General features: G+C 31.5%; 2 protein-coding genes and 1 long non-coding RNA gene across 4 annotated transcripts; 1 reads left to right on the forward strand and 2 right to left on the reverse strand.

Annotated features, from left to right (window-relative positions):
• Positions 1 to 985: 985 nt before the first annotated feature.
• LOC148231862 (Golgi resident protein GCP60) lies at positions 986 to 5,532 on the reverse strand. 2 transcript variants are annotated; one of them, XM_088191484.1, is made up of 10 exons: positions 5,388 to 5,532; positions 4,994 to 5,207; positions 4,828 to 4,896; positions 3,642 to 3,740; positions 3,320 to 3,568; positions 3,165 to 3,250; positions 2,779 to 2,958; positions 1,916 to 2,032; positions 1,720 to 1,847; positions 986 to 1,648 (listed from the first exon to the last, which is right to left on the reverse strand). In XM_088191484.1, the coding sequence occupies exons 1-10, from the start codon at positions 5,512 to 5,514 to the stop codon at positions 1,532 to 1,534; spliced, it is 1,386 nt and encodes a 461-aa protein (XP_088047610.1). In that variant the 5' UTR covers positions 5,515 to 5,532; the 3' UTR covers positions 986 to 1,531. The 2 variants fall into 2 exon arrangements, with proteins under 2 accessions (XP_088047610.1, XP_088047609.1); XM_088191483.1 differs by having other exon boundaries at positions 2,779 to 2,976.
• Positions 5,533 to 7,951: 2,419 nt separating this feature from the next.
• Positions 7,952 to 16,145, reverse strand: LOC148231863 (uncharacterized). The gene is made up of 4 exons (XM_088192950.1): positions 14,415 to 16,145; positions 14,306 to 14,345; positions 11,595 to 11,645; positions 7,952 to 11,204 (listed from the first exon to the last, which is right to left on the reverse strand). Exons 1-4 carry the CDS (start codon positions 16,128 to 16,130, stop codon positions 10,525 to 10,527), a joined length of 2,487 nt encoding a protein of 828 aa, XP_088049076.1. The 5' UTR covers positions 16,131 to 16,145; the 3' UTR covers positions 7,952 to 10,524.
• A 1,720-nt stretch (positions 16,146 to 17,865) lies between these two features.
• Positions 17,866 to 18,658, forward strand: LOC148231864 (uncharacterized). Its single transcript, XR_015810630.1, has 3 exons — positions 17,866 to 17,977; positions 18,049 to 18,249; positions 18,317 to 18,658. It is a non-coding gene; the product is annotated as an uncharacterized LOC148231864 (long non-coding RNA).
• Positions 18,659 to 18,720: the final 62 nt, after the last annotated feature.

Genomic DNA, 18,720 nt, shown 5'->3' on the forward strand with positions numbered 1-18,720 from the left:
TTTTCTCCTTTTGGCATTGACATTAGTAAATTTGAAATATAATTGCAGGAAAAGTTGTCTTATTGATGAGAACCTGGAATCATGCCTAAAATCAAAAACAACAACATATAAACCTGACTTACTGAAACTTTCCAAGGAGATGCAAGGACATTGTTTGCATTAAGTGTTTGTTAGTCATTGTTATGATTTAAATTTATGGATACCTTACTTTCATATTATTGTTTATCAACTAATAAATCTTTATTAAGTGTGAAATCAAGTTTTATTCAGTGTACCTGTAATTTAATGAAGGTTTAAAATTATAATTAAGGTTTACTAAATTAAAAAACAGATTTGGCTCTCAGAACTATTTTGAATCGTTGTAATGTACATATTTGGCTCTTCGGCCAATAAGTTTGCCGACCACTGCCTTAGATAATTAAAAAAAATTAAACAAATTTATCGCAAAGTTTGCAAATAAAAATATAGCAGTATTTAGGAGAGAAACCTGACACTGCGATAGTTCATCACCCAGAACCAAGTGAATAGAATCGTCCCAAATGTAATTTTTGCCCTAGGAAAAAAATCGCAAAATCCCCATCAAATGCCACATGTGCTATAACCCAATATGCAAAGAACATTCATCGGCATTATGTCCAGATTGCATAACTAAGTATTCAAGTAATCAAGATCAAAAAAAATATATATTTTTTCATGTTATTTTTAAAGTTATAAGCATATATCTAAAAAAAAAATATTTTACTTATAAAATATTTATTATTTTATTTTTCTTCTTTCGTTATGTAAATAAAAGTTTTAAAGAATTTATTTAATTTATATATACAACACTAAAATAAACCAAAAATAAAAAAAATAATAAATATTCGATATTTAAACTTAAAAACATAAAGAACTGAGAGGCGGCTATTCGCTCAGGCGCGACCAACGGCGTATGCAACACTCGCGCGACCAACGGCGGGTTAAGAATAAAACAATTTTTCATATATATTTATAATAAAATTTATTAAACACAACATCATCAAATACTTTAAAAATATTCCATTACAACATTGCCGTTTATGAAATGTTACAATCAAAAATAGTACGAATGTATCATTTCCTATTATACGATTACATAAAATGGACTATTTTTAAACGTTTCATCTAACATACATAACACATAGTTTTAAATGCCGTACTAAACTAACAAAATCCATAGTATATAGTTTAAGGTGTAAAAATACATAAGATTGCACATAATCAAAAATTAACACTAAAAAATGAACATTTCATTTGATAAACTATTTTATACGACGATAATAAATACTGCATATATATTTTATCAATCACCATTCATTTTTTGATCTTGGCACTATTTCGGTTAACTGACATGATGCACTGTACAATTAAATATATATTTTTGTGCATAAGCTGTCGCCGTCGCCGCATTCGGTCGACTAGCAACTTCACTAAATTAACTGCCACAATGCATGATGAAAAAAAAGGATACGTGTGATTATAAAATATGTGGACCTTTTTCCATATAAAAACTTTAGCTGGTGTAATAAACTCTGTAATAAAGTGTTTTTGATCTCCACAAACTAAAAGTATTGTCAAATTTTAAAAGATAAACTCCTTCTCCGGGATAAGTGTGTGAACCAGCGTAGACCTAAAAATAATATAACTATAATATATTATTTTACTCTTATTAGTATAAGTAGAATTATAGTATATTATCACCTCTAAATGACTGTCTCTTCTAAAAATCGGGATAATTATACTTATAGGTGCTTTCAAGGATGATCCGGTAGTTTGCCCTTCAATCTGAGCACCGCTCTCTAAATCTTCAGTACACCTTTCTAACGTTTCTGAAATAAATAACGAAAAATTATACACAACACATGGAATATGACACAATCATTTTAACAATAGCAACCATCGTCATCTTCATCGAAGGTATCAGCGTCTATATCACCTTCTTCATCACTCTCCGCAACGTGAACGGTCACTTGTGTGGTCGGCGATTTTGACCACTCGAAGTATACTCCAAATCCTGCAATATAAGCAAATAATATATCATTGTATGTATCTACAAAAGATATCGGAAAGTATATATTAGGTCCGAAAAATATTTTTAATGCATATTATGGAACTGACTTTTAGTACCTTCCCCTTGTTATTTATGTTTAACATAATCACTATGGATCCCAGTGCATATGGAACATAAGAGCTTGGAAACGATTTTCTTGATCCTAATGTAAAAGTTTTGCACTGCTCTTTTTTTTGCGTGTAAGGTCTGCAGTTTTCAATAGACACATCCTAACATTGCTTTTGCAGTTCTTTGATTATTCAACACAAGGGCAAAACTACTGTTTACCTATGTTGGAGTTTATCGGTGACAATGAATGGCCTTTAAAACTGTATTTATTAATAAAAAAATCAGCAATGAATTTCAGCAGCAATTTCTCCTTTCATATTAAATAAACGGTTCCCTATACAAATATGGCAGTACTGCCAACTTTTGCTTTCATTTTTATAAACCTTATATCTTCTTTCTTAAAGTATACTTTGTGTAAATATATTTCTCACCCTTAATATTTATGTAATAATTATAACCTACATTTCATTTAATTGATGTAATTAAAAAATAGATTCAAATTTAGAGTTAAATATGTTAAGAGGTTAAATCTCCTTTTATTTTATTTTTAACAAGTATTAAAATAAAAGGCATTATTAAACAAAATTTAAAAAAGGGTATTTTTCTTGATTGTATCATATTTGTGCAATGACGATATATACCTATGTCAAAGTTATCCGTGGCAAATTCCCAAAACAGGCATCGTCCTTGAACATGAGTCGGCACACGTATCGTGACCGTTTCTCCGTGTCCCACTTGAAGTACGCCTCCTCCGTTGGCGGCGTTGCGCACGGCTTGCTTGAATTGAGTCGAACCGCCACGAGTCCACATGCTAGCGGAAGCTATAGTGGGAAAACCATCTGTAATATGCATATTTTTAAATAGAGCATAAAATTTCAATTGAACTCAGTGCCTAGAATTAACGTTCAGTATATGAACTACAACGTAAACATACAAATGTAACTATGTTCGATCATAACCCGTTTCAAAGGTCTTTTATTTTATATTTTTGAGAATATATCTAAAAAGATATACGTTGCATTCATACCTCCGTCTTCCGATTGGCTATGATCGGGAGAACTATCCTCATTAGCCTCCGCATGCTTATCGACAACCTCTATTATTTGACTAGATCTACATAACAAAAGGAACATTAATAAAACCACATAAATTTATACGATCTAAGCAAAATAATAAACTCACTCGTTTTCATTAAACATAGCTTTTCTTTCAGAATCGTCACCAATGGTAACGTTCGCATTATTTAAATTTCTTTGATTAGCAGCCGATTGCCTGTTGAGCGATAATTGTTCAATATATTGGTGATAATGCTGATCTTGTAATTGTCTAACCAGAATTGCCTGCTGGTCTGGATTTCCGGGAAATTGCTGTGACGCATACTGTAAGAACTGATCGTAAGTTTGCTCGTTCAAAGCGTCTTTTATGCGTCTTCTGAACACATAAAAAATATAAATAAATACCATCATTTCATAATAAATAACAGAAAATAAATAAAAATTATTACATTTGCTCTTCCTCCAAATCTTTCTGTTGTTGCAATCTTTGCTGCTCTTCTTCGGCTCGTTTTTGCATTTCTTCAATTTCTTTATTATCATCTTTAACACTAGAAGCATATAATTGTAAAATCTGACAATTAACAATTACTGGAAGCATCTTAAAACAATTATTTTAGTGGCAGATTAAAGCACACAAAGCAAATGCTATTATAAATAAATGTGTCATCAGAATAATATATAAACAATTAATATTCATCTGATGACTGCATTATAAGTTTTAAAAATAGGTTAATATGTATATTATGATAATGAAATAGCATTTAACACATTGAATATTGTGTACACAAATTTGTGTGCTTTGTCATTTAACTTCATACAGAAAACACACATGTTAAGCTGCGAATTTATTTAGCCCTTTAGCTAAGAATGTCACTAATATCATATAAACTAAAATAGTTTAAAAAATCGATATTCTACTTTCCGTCTGCTTTGTGACTTTATTATTATCCTTTTTATTATTTACATCCCATCATCATATGTTGGCCTTCTTATGCACATTCATCAATCTTAAACTTATTTTGAATGTATTAGCATTATTATTATTTTAATTAATTGGTAATAAAAAAACCGAAAAAATAATCTGAATACTGCTTACTTAGTTGAGTTAGCAAAACCCAAACATTTGAATACCCCTGCAATTATTGTTACGATACAGCAAATATTTTAATTATATCATTATCCCTTTCATCATTGATTATGTTTTGTAATTTTTTGTTTGATTCTAAGTAGATTTTTTTTATTACATTATATCTTTTATTTGCACATTTAATATTTATTTTCGAAACATTTATCTCTCGTATATATATATTTATTTCTACTCACGTTAATGGTTAATTAAATTTAAGTTATAAATGTTTAAAAATACGTAAATACTGCATAATATTATTCTACAATGAGCATTAGTTTATTTTGTGCTGATGCTTTCAAGCAACATAAATCATCATCAGATATCATTTTCAGCAAATAAAATGTACGAATTTGAATTTTTTTTTTCGGTACTACTGTTATTTCATTTTGTAATATCAATATTATCGCCCCAATACTGGTATTACCGGTATTGCAAATAATTTTATTTTCACAAAATAAAACTAGAAATCTACTGTATTTTTTAATATATTTTCTGCATAGACTTACCTCTCATTTAGCTTCTCTATGTTGTTGTTTTTATTGGCTTCTATGTAAGGTTTAAATAATGGACATAATCTATAAGATAAACAAATGATTATGTCGTTGTTCTTATTGTTAAATATAATTAAGTTTGAAAAAAAGCATTGCAACTAAAATATTCATGTGGCATTACCTATCTAACATGTGAATAAAAGCTATCATCGCTTGTGTCTGGGACATATTTCCTAATTCTAGCCATGCTGCTCTTCTATCTCTTCCGATTACGTCTAAAACTCCGAGGGGCGGTGCTGTTTTATCGTTGAACGATCCGTGGGCTGCTTGTTGCGTGTAAGCTATCAGCTTCAACTTTTCTTCATAGCTAAGGTGCAGCGCTTTACCTTCCTTTTCTATAAAAATACATCAAACTCAACAAACCACATTATATATTGAAAATATTTTTATGCGTTGTTATTGCTCTATTAAGATAACAATCTTGATGTTTTTGCATACGTGTAGCGTAGCCGATTGCCTTCGCGAAAACATTGATAATGGGTGCAGGTTGCGGTGTTGCGACAAAGGGAGCTTACCGCGGTAAAATGAGAGGCCCAGTCGATAAAGCTTGTCGATCGCCATGCCCCAGTCGTCAAGGGGCGTAGCCTCGACGCCCTCGGGGCCATGGTTCGTTTTAACAAGTGAAACTCCGCCCACAGCCATCGAACTCAGGCCGGTGACACTTGGGCGATCGTTGTTGCCAACCAAACACGCAACGTATACTTTGGCCTTAGCGAAACATTTTCGACCATTAAGAGCAAACGTCATCTTATAAATAATTTGTAGTTAGAAAATAAATAAAACACTAGATAAAAACAATAAATAAAGTTGCTATTTCTTTTTTTTCTTACTTGACTCGTGCATAACCAGTTTTTTTGTTATTTATTATGTATTTACATTGTGACATCTCAGATTTTAGAAAGGTAGATTTGGGTGGGTTTGAGTAGCAAAATGACCTTTACCTACGATAAATAACTCGATCTCAAAACATTAAATGTTTATTAAGCCATGTTAGCAAGTTTAAAAAGTTCATGTCGATTTTTAGAGTTAAATACAGCAATCGCTCCGCTTATCGATTTATTTAGGACGTGATACAATAACTATATGTATTAGCTCATATTAACTGACATGATAATATCATTTCCAAGGCTATGTATATTATATTTAAAAAACACCAGTCGAATTATTTACAAAAAAATCTATTCTCCCTCAATAAAATACAACATTATTCTCGAGCATTTGTAATGCGAGTATAGACGTTGTATATTACTATTAATTAATGGATTGTAAAGGTTAAATTATTTATTTTAACCAAAGCTTAGTTTGCAAACTTATCAATTTCAATTTATGGATATATCTCCAAATTAACACAACTATTTACTTGTGTAGAGGGTCTATTTATATATGTATGTATGTATTTAGGTTTATTATGGCCAAAACTTAGCGGCACTCTGGTAGCACTAGCATGACGGAATCTCTTCTTTTGTCGACTCTGGTGGGCTCACCACCTGGTGTGGGTCCTGCGCACGGTTCACTGTATATTTATATAAGCAACATGTAACTAGAAATCTTCAATAAAAAATATTACTGCAGTGGCTCAATGTGTGTCTAATTGCAACGTCACATCTCCAACAGCAACGACGTTCGTCTAAGTTTTAACTGTAAACTTAATGACGACCTGCAGTACCAACCGCTCGTTCTAGTTTTAACTATAAACTCAATGACGACCCGCTGCAACGCAACTCGCCTGTATAAAGCTTCCTGTAGACGCGGTTTGAAAACTTACTCGGCCGACCGGAACTTCCAAGTGTTACATAACCCCGCCCACTACTTGGAGAGAACTCCAATAGCAACAACAGGTGATCGTCCAGTTTCGACTATAAATACATAAACACCTAAACACCAGAACAACGGAAACGCTTCGAATAACAAGACTAAACTGCGCCGCTTTTATTTTTTGTTTCGTGACCTTACTTCGCCGGTAGTATCTGTGGGTATCACACAGAGCCACGTTTGTAAACGACCTTTCTTGAAACTCGCGTAAATATTGTGACCAAAAGTGATTATTTAACAATAGTGCAATTACACAAAGACTCTCGATACGACTAAAGCTTAAGTGTTCCATTATAAATAGCACGCAAGGATTCTCTGGTGCATTGAATAAATATTTATTTTTATGAAACGGTCACGGGAAACAATATATCACCGGAAGACAAATAGCACTGTAAGGCCCAACATTCCGTTTCACAATTCTTCGACCTCGAGCAAATGTCAAAAGCAAATGTCACTTTCTAAAGGCGTATACTTATTTCGTTCTTCTAAGAAGCGAATGAAGCGATTGGCTGGATGATTGCGGCATGATTGTAATTGGTGAACAAACTTTGCACCCCTGAATACATAAGAGCAGTCCAAACGGGGCAGACTCGAAGAGACTAGCAGACGCCCGTTCGTCCACGGACAACATACTGTCATGACGCTCACATCCTGGGAGGGACTTCACCATACAAGCACCGTAGCAGAGGGATACATTTCCGCTATACTGTCGCTGCCACGCCACCTACAAGACCTCTGAGAATCTTCCACCGACAACATCGCTGCGCCAGCTTCTCCACCACTGTTTGGAGAAAATCGCCATTCATAGTCTGTCGCAATATCTAATATAATCTAATAAAATTCTCATTAGTTTCCACCTGCGTCTTACTTGCTGCGAAGTCACACCCCTCAGAGTTAGAATCCCGAAAGTATCAAACTATGCTCATTGAAGTCAATTTTTTATTTGTGTATATGTTCAAGTGAATATGTATTACCAGTAAAATTACATTTTCACTAGTATAAATATAATTCCAATAAATCAAAGTATGGTAAGCCCAACTGTAACATATATAGGGATATGTTACTAGAATTCTCAAAAGCGCTTCAATGCACTTTTTTTACCAGGAAAAAAATCTTTTCTTATGCATTATAAAAAATATGAATAAATATTATCAGCATGAACCTGTTACTGGCTATATGTACATATACAACATTTTAAAAAATATTAATCTATGTATTTTAAATAAACGAAACAGGAGGGAATAAATGGAAAGTAATCAAAAACAAGTGACGTTTTTATAGTGTTTATTTGTGCAGAATAAAATAAATTCACATATACAAAATAAATAACGGGTCAGTTTTCTTCGTTATCAAAATTTATTTTATTTTATACTCCAACTCCCAAATTCATGAACTTATTACGATATTTTCTTATTAATTAAACACAATTTTGTCGGTAGTACTATGATTCATAATGGCTTAACGCGGAAGGCGAGACACGTAATAATTTATACATAATATTTCAGAATAAAATAGAAATCTATAGTCGTAAAAAATATTGCTTGGATTGTATCTTAAATTGGGATGTACGGAATATTATTGCAAGAAGCAAAACAAATTTAGATAATAAAATTACTTTTATGGGATTAGAACTAAATCAATAAAATTATTACTTTATATCCATATTTCAATACACTTACCAGTGGACATTATAATAAGCTATGATGTAACCTCAGGTAAGCATAATAAATACCTCCATATCCAATGTGTATAAGCTTCAAGCAGATTAAACAAGGATTACTGTAAATATTTTAATGCTGAAAGAAATACCGATTAGTGAAAAAAAATACATTGTATAATTATAGCTGGAACAAAAAAAAACACTTCACTGCTTTTACCCTGAAAATTAAGACACTTGTATTAAGTATTATTAAATGCACATGCATGAAAGAAATTACCACATATTTTTTAAGCAAAATAATAGCAATTTGTATTATTGACCTATTATTGTACAAATTCAAGCAAAAATACCCTAATTGTAATAAATAATACTATTTCTAGTAACGTTTTAACTTAAGTTAATGTTAGTAAAATTGTCCATAACTTTATTCACACTTCGATGGATGTGATCTCGAAATAAAAAAAATGTTATGCTAAAAGAAGCAGGTCAACGCTGACGAAGATGTAGAGTAATAAAAGCATATCATAAAACGCGTTGTTTGCGGACTAAGGACTAGTAAAGAAAAGAGGATTGTCACATTTTAAATGTGACGTTGAAGGAAGATGTCATTTGGAGAGAAAAGGGAACTTTGTTCTCGATTTAACAGGAGCTCAGTATACAATCATATTGTTTAACCAGAGAAATATAGTGTAGAAATTTAGTTAAGGGTGATTTCGAATTACGATTCTCAACAATGCAGAAAAGACAAGGACGGAAGAAATTAGTTTTATAACAAGTAGTTAATCTGGAATTGCAATTTCTTGTAAACCGAGAGGATATAAGAACAGGTAATAACTTTGATAAATAAAACAGTTTTGTTTTGATTTAAAAATCTTATTCTATACATTGTTTTGTTTTATACACAACAATTTTGCAATAAAGTAAAGTAAAAGATTTTTTCCGTATATACATATAAAAAAAACATAATGGAATTAAATAAAGATATTTGTTCAATATTTTCAAAACACGTCCTAAGTTTACATTATTTAAAGTAATGTGTGTACATACATATCAACATTATTTCTAATTTCACTTTTTTATGATACATCGTATATTATATTTTTTAAATGTAGAAAATCATATACAAGCACACTAACTTATAACAGAAAAAACTATTTAAATTAAGCTTCATTAAGAGATCCTGCCGCCTAGTGTTTTGACGACACCTCTAAGCAGAATTCAATCCGCATTGACAAATGTTACGATTTGTATATTTAACTATGTGAAATAAATAATATATTTACATAGCAATATTGTAAAAATAAAATACATCGAAAAACATGTGGAAATGACTAAAATCCCTATTTAAGTTTAATTGATTTATCGTGTTAAAAATCATGTTATTGCAAAGATTACAATTAAAAGATTTTAATGTATTTTCTGGTTATGTAATTAAATGTTACGTTCTTTTCAGAAGGAAAAGACCATACATGGTATAAACAAAATGTAAGAATAGAACTCAAGCTTATAGTTAGATTAAGATGTAATATTTTCAGTTTAATTATGGCTAGTGGGTAACTTTGATATTCATATTTTATAGTAACATTGATGTGGATATGATGAATGGCTAGTAAGTGTTTAAATAAATTTACACCAGTAAGTCTTGCATAAAAGTTTAAATGCATTTTTAAAAACTTACCATCCTTTCATATATAATATATAAAAAACCAAAACATTAAAACGCAAAACAAAACATATCCATATTATGGAATTAGAAGTAGATATGTCCAATTTTAAATTAACATTTTTTTATTATATTTATTATATATTAACAAAACAATCACATCTGAAATTTATTTTATACTCTATCCGATACATCCAGTCTGTACGAAGCTATTGCCAATATTCGTTAGTTAAAAGATGACAAATTTTAATTTACATATTCTCCTACAGTACACTTCAAATCTAAGCATGTACATATGTACACTCAATATAATCATTAGTCTATAAAACGATAAAATTGTATTGGATATCTTTTCAGTTAAACCGGACCAATGAAATTCTATTGCCTGTACTGACTGCATAACCGACAGAGTCTATAAGTATGTTTTTCTTAAATTACAAATACTGAAAATTATCTTTTATTTCATGACATGTATACATAAATACAAATCAACATTTATCGTTAAAATTCCTAATTCCTAGTCCCATCTGGCCTGCGTATTTTTCATCACGTGACCTTTATAATGCATCTGCTCCGGTTTGCCATACATTTTAGCCGCATCTTCTAAACTGCCACCGGCTTGCCGGAAGTTGTCCACTGCCGACCGCTGCATGAACTTTGTCTTTGTGGCCAATTCGTTGACTAAAATCTGCGCCGGCGTCAAGTGCGTCAGAGACACAGGTTTCTGGGGCTCGGGCGCGACGTTTTTCTGATTCGGCATGAACAGCATCCTCGAATTGGCCAAACACCAGTCTTCGACTTGCGTAAACTCAGATTTTGTGGTGATCATTCCGAACGTTGACGTCGACTTCTCCTCTTGGTCGAACCTTTCGAGCAAGTGACAGCGGTCGCAATGAAAGTCGACTGTCTGCGTCGAGCAATCTTTTTTGTCGACCGTTTTCGATATGGGGGTGGTTTTTGCAGCGTCGTCTAAGCTGGATATGATAGAGGGGAGAATCATCCTGTTTCGATTGCCAGTGCTGGTGAAGCTGTACGTGCAAGGGATGCGATTCAGCGGCGATATATAATTCACAGTTTCGTTTCCCCTACCGTATGCACAATCTCTTTGTTTCGCGTCTTCCTCGGACGATATCATAATGCGAGATGGCACGCAAAGGTTACTCAACTTCTTCAAAACGTTTTCGCAATTTTTAATAACTGGAATAGAACCATAGCAGAAGTCATGAAATCGACGCATTAGAATGTGTGTAAACAGAAATCAGACAAATTAAACTTTAGTGGCGCAAGGCGCGTTCTTCTTGAAAAGATGTAAACGCAGTAGTAAAATATAGTTAAGACCAAATCTATGGAGTAGGAGTTATGGACACTAGGTATGTTAATAGGAGTAGGAACTATTGTGATAACACAATAAACTGTTGGATTCGGATACTATCTCCATAGCTCTGATTAATATATACTATATTATTCTACCATTAATACGACATAGTTTCTAAAACGGTTTCGACCAAACTTCTAGTTTTCAAAGTAATCGTATTATAACGAGTGTCAACATTAAATCTATTTTATATAAATAAAAAATATACATACTTCTATCCTTTTCCTCTTGTTTTTTCACAACTTTTGGATCAAGTTCTGGAGCTGAATAAAAATAATAAAAAACACTATTAAGATTAAGATAAAAAGGGTATAAATTTATGTTCTTATTGCATCATCACATTTTACTTATCACACATATAGATATGTATCTATATAATTTTAATTATTGTGTTGAAAAGTATTAAGTCTTAAACATTTGACGAGTTTGATTTTTTGTTTTCGAAAGAATAAGATATTTGAAAAATTTATAGTAATAAATAGTATAATAGTGAGAAAGACAATATAAGAAACACCTATATTTGTGCAGGAGGTGAATGCTATTCGTGAATGTCTTGATGAATGTAAATAATTTATTTTTATATTGATAGTATAAAAAAAATATTGATATAATACCACACTATCTGTTTTTTAGCTTAAACTTCAGTCACCAATGGGTTATAACAGCTTATTATTAGTTATTTTACGATATTTGTGTCTGTGTACAAATGATCTTTGATCTCTATTCACAGGAATAAATAAGGTCGTAATATTTTTTCATATAGTACAAACATTCATTCCATCAGCACAATAAGTTCAATTTTTATAGGTAGATACTACAAGACCCGTTGAAAATACGAAGATTCTACCTGTCCCGTGGATTACCATCGGCGAACTTAATGGGTAGGGACTATCTGACCCGTCGGTTAAGTGTTGTGAATTTTTTGAAAAAAGTAGCCATGTATGGCATTATTTAAATATCTTTAATTATTATAAATAGATGACAGGCATTAATACTAGATTTATGGCACCCGTCAAATTGACAGGTTTCTGATTTGATTTGTATCAGAAAGTATTTTTTCAGTGTTTTTTTACGTCCTTTTATATTTGAACAATGCAAATATATTAACATTGTTTTTATTTTCAAAAACTTCTTATTTTTGAAAATCTGGTATATACCAGTGTCTGCCAAACTTTTTTACCTTATGATACACTGGACGAGAAGAATTTATTTTGCAGCACACCAAATAAAAATCCCAACAAAATGAAATATACTTCAGCATTAATAAAAATGAATAAGCTATTATTATAGTAACAATAAAATAACAATGTTTTATGAACATTTAACCGTTTGAATGCCATAAGGATGCCGGTGTCTGCTTACGAACGACGACATGAATGGCCGCTAGGATGCGTGTCTAATTTTTTTGTAAGATTATGAAATAATTTTGTGTATTTACGTATATTTTGTTCCTATAATAAATAGTGGTTAACACAAAAAAAAATTAAATTACAGAAATATTTTTTTAAATATTTATAAAATTATCTATATTTGCCAAAAAAATACTTGGCATTCTTAGCATACACCGTCTAATTTTCCTTGGCACTAAAAAGGTTAATATATATATAGGCAATATAATCAGGCCTGCCTAGAGGGTGGGAGGGAGGTCAGGGACAAATTCCTGAGGCTGTGATAACACTGTTGGGTAGTGTTATGTCGCGTTAATGTTTAGTCGTTAAAATTATGTTAAAGTTTTGTCTGTTAGCATTTTGTGGTGACACTGATTTTGACACATAGTTGTCCGCAAAACATTTTTAATTCATGATAAGCAATTAAATGATCGTTCAGCTTGAGCTATAGTCACTGGTATTGTACAAAATAATCTTAAACCAATATGAATATTGGAAAATATTGGTTCAATATTGAGTTGTTATATTTTATTTAGCAATTCTATGGGTTAAATATTTCTTTAAATATTTGCATCATATATTGATTTTAAAACGCTAACAACATAATAACATTATTGTATATAAATTAATATGTATTCTATAATATAAAATATTATATTTACAAGATGTATTGTTTAACTTCGAAATGAGTGAACATTTTTTCAACAAATTTAGAACTTTATATTTAATAAGTGTTGTTTTACACAAAATGGTTACAATGAAAATAATTAAAAGTCAAAATTCCAAATTTTTTGATTTCAAATAAGTTTTATTAGTTGAAAACAAAACATTAAGAAATAAAATACAAGGATTGCAACTTTAATTTTTTGTGAAAATAAACACTTATTTAATATGAAGCTCTAAATTTGTTTCGAAAATTTTCACTTGTTTCGAAGTTAAGCAATACACCTACCTTGTACTATTATTTAATATTATAGAATACAATATTAATTTATTATTTAATATATAACATTCATTTTTATATTTAAATGATAACATTTTCTCGGGCATCATTATGTCGCTTTAATGTTTAGTCGTTAACATTATGTTGATTAACGTTTTGTCATGTAACTGGAAAAAATATTGATTATTCAAAAGTAATGAATACTTTTGCAGCCGTAGGGCTCTTAAGGAATTATTATAATTTATTAAAGAAACAGCAGCTCACTATTATATTAACACTTGATTGATGGATCGCTTTTTTGCTGCGTGTTGTGCAAAAACAGACAGTTTCCCGAGAACTTTGCACAACACAGAGATGTAACAAAAAAATATGATAACTTTTGAATAAAAAAATAAAAATTTATCGAATGTTCCGAATTGTATTGGCATAGTTTGGCAGACACGGCTATATATCTATCTCTACTGACACTCATCAAATTGACGGGATTTGTAATTTAATAAATAACTAGTAAAAATGAGACCATCATTCCATAAATTTGGGCAACTGGTCATTTACTGTAATATATTTTTACAAAAAATTGAATATATCTTACCATGTGATTTTTCAGTAGGGCAAAATTGCGTGTTAGTACTCTGAAATGTAAATGAAAAATAATAAATTATTTTTTTTATATACAAATATAATAAAAATATAGTAGTTACATTTGTCACAGTAGTTTGTATAACAGGTGTTATCTGCGTGTAGATTGTTTCAGGTATATATCCATTAGTATATATATAATTAGGTTCATTATTTAGCATAGTGTTGTAGGAAATTGGTGGTGGATTATTATAATACTGCTCCATTATTTGAGGCTGTTCCATACCGACGTGCATAATAGGCGGCGGCACTCCTTGGGGAGATATCTCTTGCATTCCGTGAATTCCAGGGGTGGGTAAGCCTTGCGGTGGCATCATAGGTGGAGGAACACCTTCGGGAATCATTCCAGGATGCATACTATGCATCATTGGATTTATATAATTAGACGGAGGTGCATAATTTGGTACCAAATATTGCTGAGAATTAATTTCGGGAGTCATAGTGTAAGTCACCGAAGTGTTTGCAATGGTATAATTTGCCCTATCCGTCGGCGTGATTAGATTATGCTTCGATAGATACGAAAAGAAATTCTCAGATTTTTCGGATCTTTTATATTTGGGAGAAAATTCTTTGGATCTAGAATTGGGTTTTCGCCGATAACGTTCGAATATATCATCGGTGTGCGTTTTATCAAATTTTCGCTTGTTATCTCTTCCGTCATCGTCTATCCTCGCCTTATTCTTCTGATATTTGAACGGCGAATATCTGCCATGATTCGTATGCCCAATTTTAATCGATGATAATCTTATTGGCGATCTTCTCGGCGATCGTCGTGGAGATATGCTGCGTAGTGTAGTTCTTAAATTTTGGTTTGAGTATCTAGGAGAATATCTGCGTCTCGTATACGACGGACTCTTACTTCTACTTTTACTCTTTGAACGCCGTTTCTTACTTTTTCGTTCAGTGGAGCCGGTGGTTGAATCCGCAGCGCTTGTAATTTCCATTTCTGTGCCCGGAGGAAGTAATCCGCTTTCCATTTTCTTGATTAAAGTTTCGTTAGTTTTGTTCACCTTGTCTTTTTCTATGTCTCTTCTGGTTTTATCGGGATCTCTCCTTGAGAGAATTTGCGACTTATCGGAATCGTCAGTTTTGTTTGGTACTAATTTAATTTCTTTTAAATTAGTCCGGACGTCCTTTTTGGCATTCTCGTTAGGTTTGTTCGGTGTCTGCTTAATTTGTGTCAAATTATCGCGCACTTTTTTTTTATTATCGATAAAACCGTCTGCCTTTTGCCTGTTTGCTAATTTTGACGACAAAGTCTTGTCGTCCGCGATGAACATTTGAAATCTACTGAGAGCACTTTCTTGATGAACACTGGGACGCACTCGAGACTTTTGAATGGTTGATATCTTACTACCTTTTTTCTCCATTGTGCCTTTCTTTTTGATTCTTGAAATATCGTTTTGTAATAGGTTTCCCTCCCAAGAACTAACAACTTGCAAATCAGCTATGAAAGCTTCCTCGTCCAAACCTTCAAAAAAATGTTCGACGACATCGTCCCCGGTTTCGTCCGAGCACTCCTTATTAGAAGCTATAATGCATTTTGTAGCACTAGGGATCGTATCAAGATCTGACTTTTTGTTTGTATCTATAAGCGTATTTGTGTCCGGAGGCTCCGCGACAGCCGCGAGTTCCTTGCAAGCTGGAGCTTCGGCCTTGGCTGGATCGGATTCCATATTTACTTTTACGTCATCTTGTTTAGAAGAGTCAGACGATGGCGTGCAGCTCTCCATGCTCTCGACCACCGGTGTGGCCATCACAGCGAAATTATTGACCATTGCGTAAAATTAATTAAATATCAAAGACTAAAGGATGCACAGATTAATAGCCAAAATAACTAATAAAATTTGTATAATTAAAGTGTATACTAATTCACATCTTTAGGGCATTCAATTGACAAATAAATTAAAAATGTTTTTATATACAGAAAAAATCTTTAATTTGAAATCCATAAATAAAAAGGTATGTACTTGTTAATAATATCAGCGCTATGCTCAGAATCCAACTTTTGGCTCTAACGTCTGAGAAAATGACCAAAACGTTTTGGTACATAAATACGTTTTAAAATTTAAAACTCAGTTTTTTATTCCGCAAATATATGTTAAAAATCGCAATTAGTAAAACGATTTCCAGTTTAATATTTATATTTCATTCGAATTAAATTTGAATATAGGGTTGCCGAGTGATAAGTAGTTGCAAATAAAAGTCACTGTTTAACCCTTTCGTGCTCAAATTATTTTTTTTCATTTTTTTTAATTTTTTTTTGCATTTTTTAGTCATTATTATTTATTAAGAAATATAGAAAAAAAATATTAAAAAAAAGCGATTGGAACTTATAAAACAGTTACTAGGATCTATACTTCCCACTGATACTTGGTAGAGTACTTATTGTGCGCAAAAAAGAAAAACTTTTTTTTTTTTAAGAATTTAATTTATTTACCTAATTTATTTTAAGTAGAAAAACAATATTATTAAGGTAAAAATAAAAATAAAATCATTTCTTATGAAAAAGATCAAAAAATGGTGAAATATGTACATAGTGGTAAATCGCAACCTCTACACATGCATTTAGTTTGTTTCGCCTTCTTTTTTACTCTACAAAGTCTACACCTTCTGAAAGTTTCACTTTTTAGAGGCATATGTTTATCTACAGATTCTAGGGGTATATTCTTTAGTACTCAGGCATTATTAGCCAAAAAACTTGATGGTCGTTTCAGCGTACAAAACTTACCGATCAACTAATTTTCTAGAGATATTCTAAAGGCTAATTTAAAATTCAGATCAAATCACCCCTAATCTATATATCATACAGTAAAAAAATGTCTTTATAACTCAAATCAACCGTCAAAATCCTTATTGTCCATAAAATTTAAAAGTTTTGTTACAAATTCAAATTATCTAACACACGAGACTCGAAATAATACAAATCGTGTTATTTTAAACTCAACTGCCACTTTTAAGTTCAATCGATGAAGTAGGTAAATGTTTTATCGTAATACCTAATAATAATTCTAGATGGCAGTAGTGAATAAAATTGGAAAACGTAATTCCCACTGATCTTTTTAGGGCTCTTTCGAAAGTGGGAAACCGTATTCCCACCGGCCACGAAAGGGTTAAGATCGTAGCACTCGCAGTTTTTTATCGTTCTTAAAATTAATTACGTTTTCTGAAAAACAAACAGTGTCAAAAACGTGAATTTTATAAAATAAAGTTTTTTTTAATATTTTCAGTAAATACCTAAAATAGCTCAAAATATATTTTATAATAACTACCTTAAAAATTATTCAGTCAATTTTTAATTAGTAATTGGAATTCGCGTTTTAGATATATTTGAATAGTGATATTTTTTTAAGGAATTGCCACAATTTCCGTAAAATTTAAACACTGTTTGATATAAAAATTATAAGAATAGAAAAAAATATCTATCACATTGTCTGATTCTCATTTTTATATAGAACATCTATAAAATAAATCATTGAGAGATTTTTTAAGTTTAAGCCATTTTTTTTCTTCATGGCAAACTTGCCAAGCTGTCAAATTCAAACCATCCGTTGAACGTTATGGCGGCCGACGATTTGCACGAATATGCTTTACAGGAATTCGCTAATATTGTCAACGGAATCAGGTTGTTTTTTTTATCCCAAGTGGGTTTAAATGTTATATTTATTATAAATATTATTTTTTATACATTTGCAGCGATGAGAACTTTTACAATTCACTAAACAAAAAAGTCGGCAACGTTAACTGGATGAGATTATACGACTTATTCAAGTCGGAGATTTTGAAAGAAGTCACCGAGATAACGAACGAGATGTGGGAAGAGGAAAAGTTGAGCGACAAAATAAACATGATCGAAAAGCTGAGACTTGAATCTGCCAACACTTCGGAGAGAGACTGGTAAATAATGCTCCTGGTTTTAACTTATTTTTTTTTTAATTATTATTAATTTATTGTTTCGAAACAGGAGACCTGTAACTGGTGACATAAAACATCAAGTTTTACATCTTGACATATTATTGCAAACGGCAATTAGAGACTATTATAATACTATTGCCAACGAGGAAGAAGCTAAAGTAGCAAAGTTAAAAGAAGAGTTGCTCTCTGAATGGAATAAATTGCAGAATCACCAAACGATCATCACAGACGCACAAAAACGAAATGTTACACTTCGCAATGCCATTGACGCAAATATGGAATACAATAGAGAAGTTATGAAGCTGAAAGGTGCTTTTTATCAATGATATTTTTTTTTTTATATATTTACGTTTGTAAACAAATAGCATTAAATTTATTTAGAGACTGAAAACCGCCTATTAAATTTTTGCCCAAAACTAAATTCATACCAAATATTGTGTTCCAATTTTGTTC

The sequence above is a fragment of the Plectrocnemia conspersa genome, unplaced genomic scaffold (genome assembly GCF_051122295.1).
Source record: "Plectrocnemia conspersa isolate PC_06_02 unplaced genomic scaffold, ASM5112229v1 ptg000009l, whole genome shotgun sequence".
Lineage (NCBI taxonomy): Eukaryota > Metazoa > Arthropoda > Insecta > Trichoptera > Polycentropodidae > Plectrocnemia > Plectrocnemia conspersa.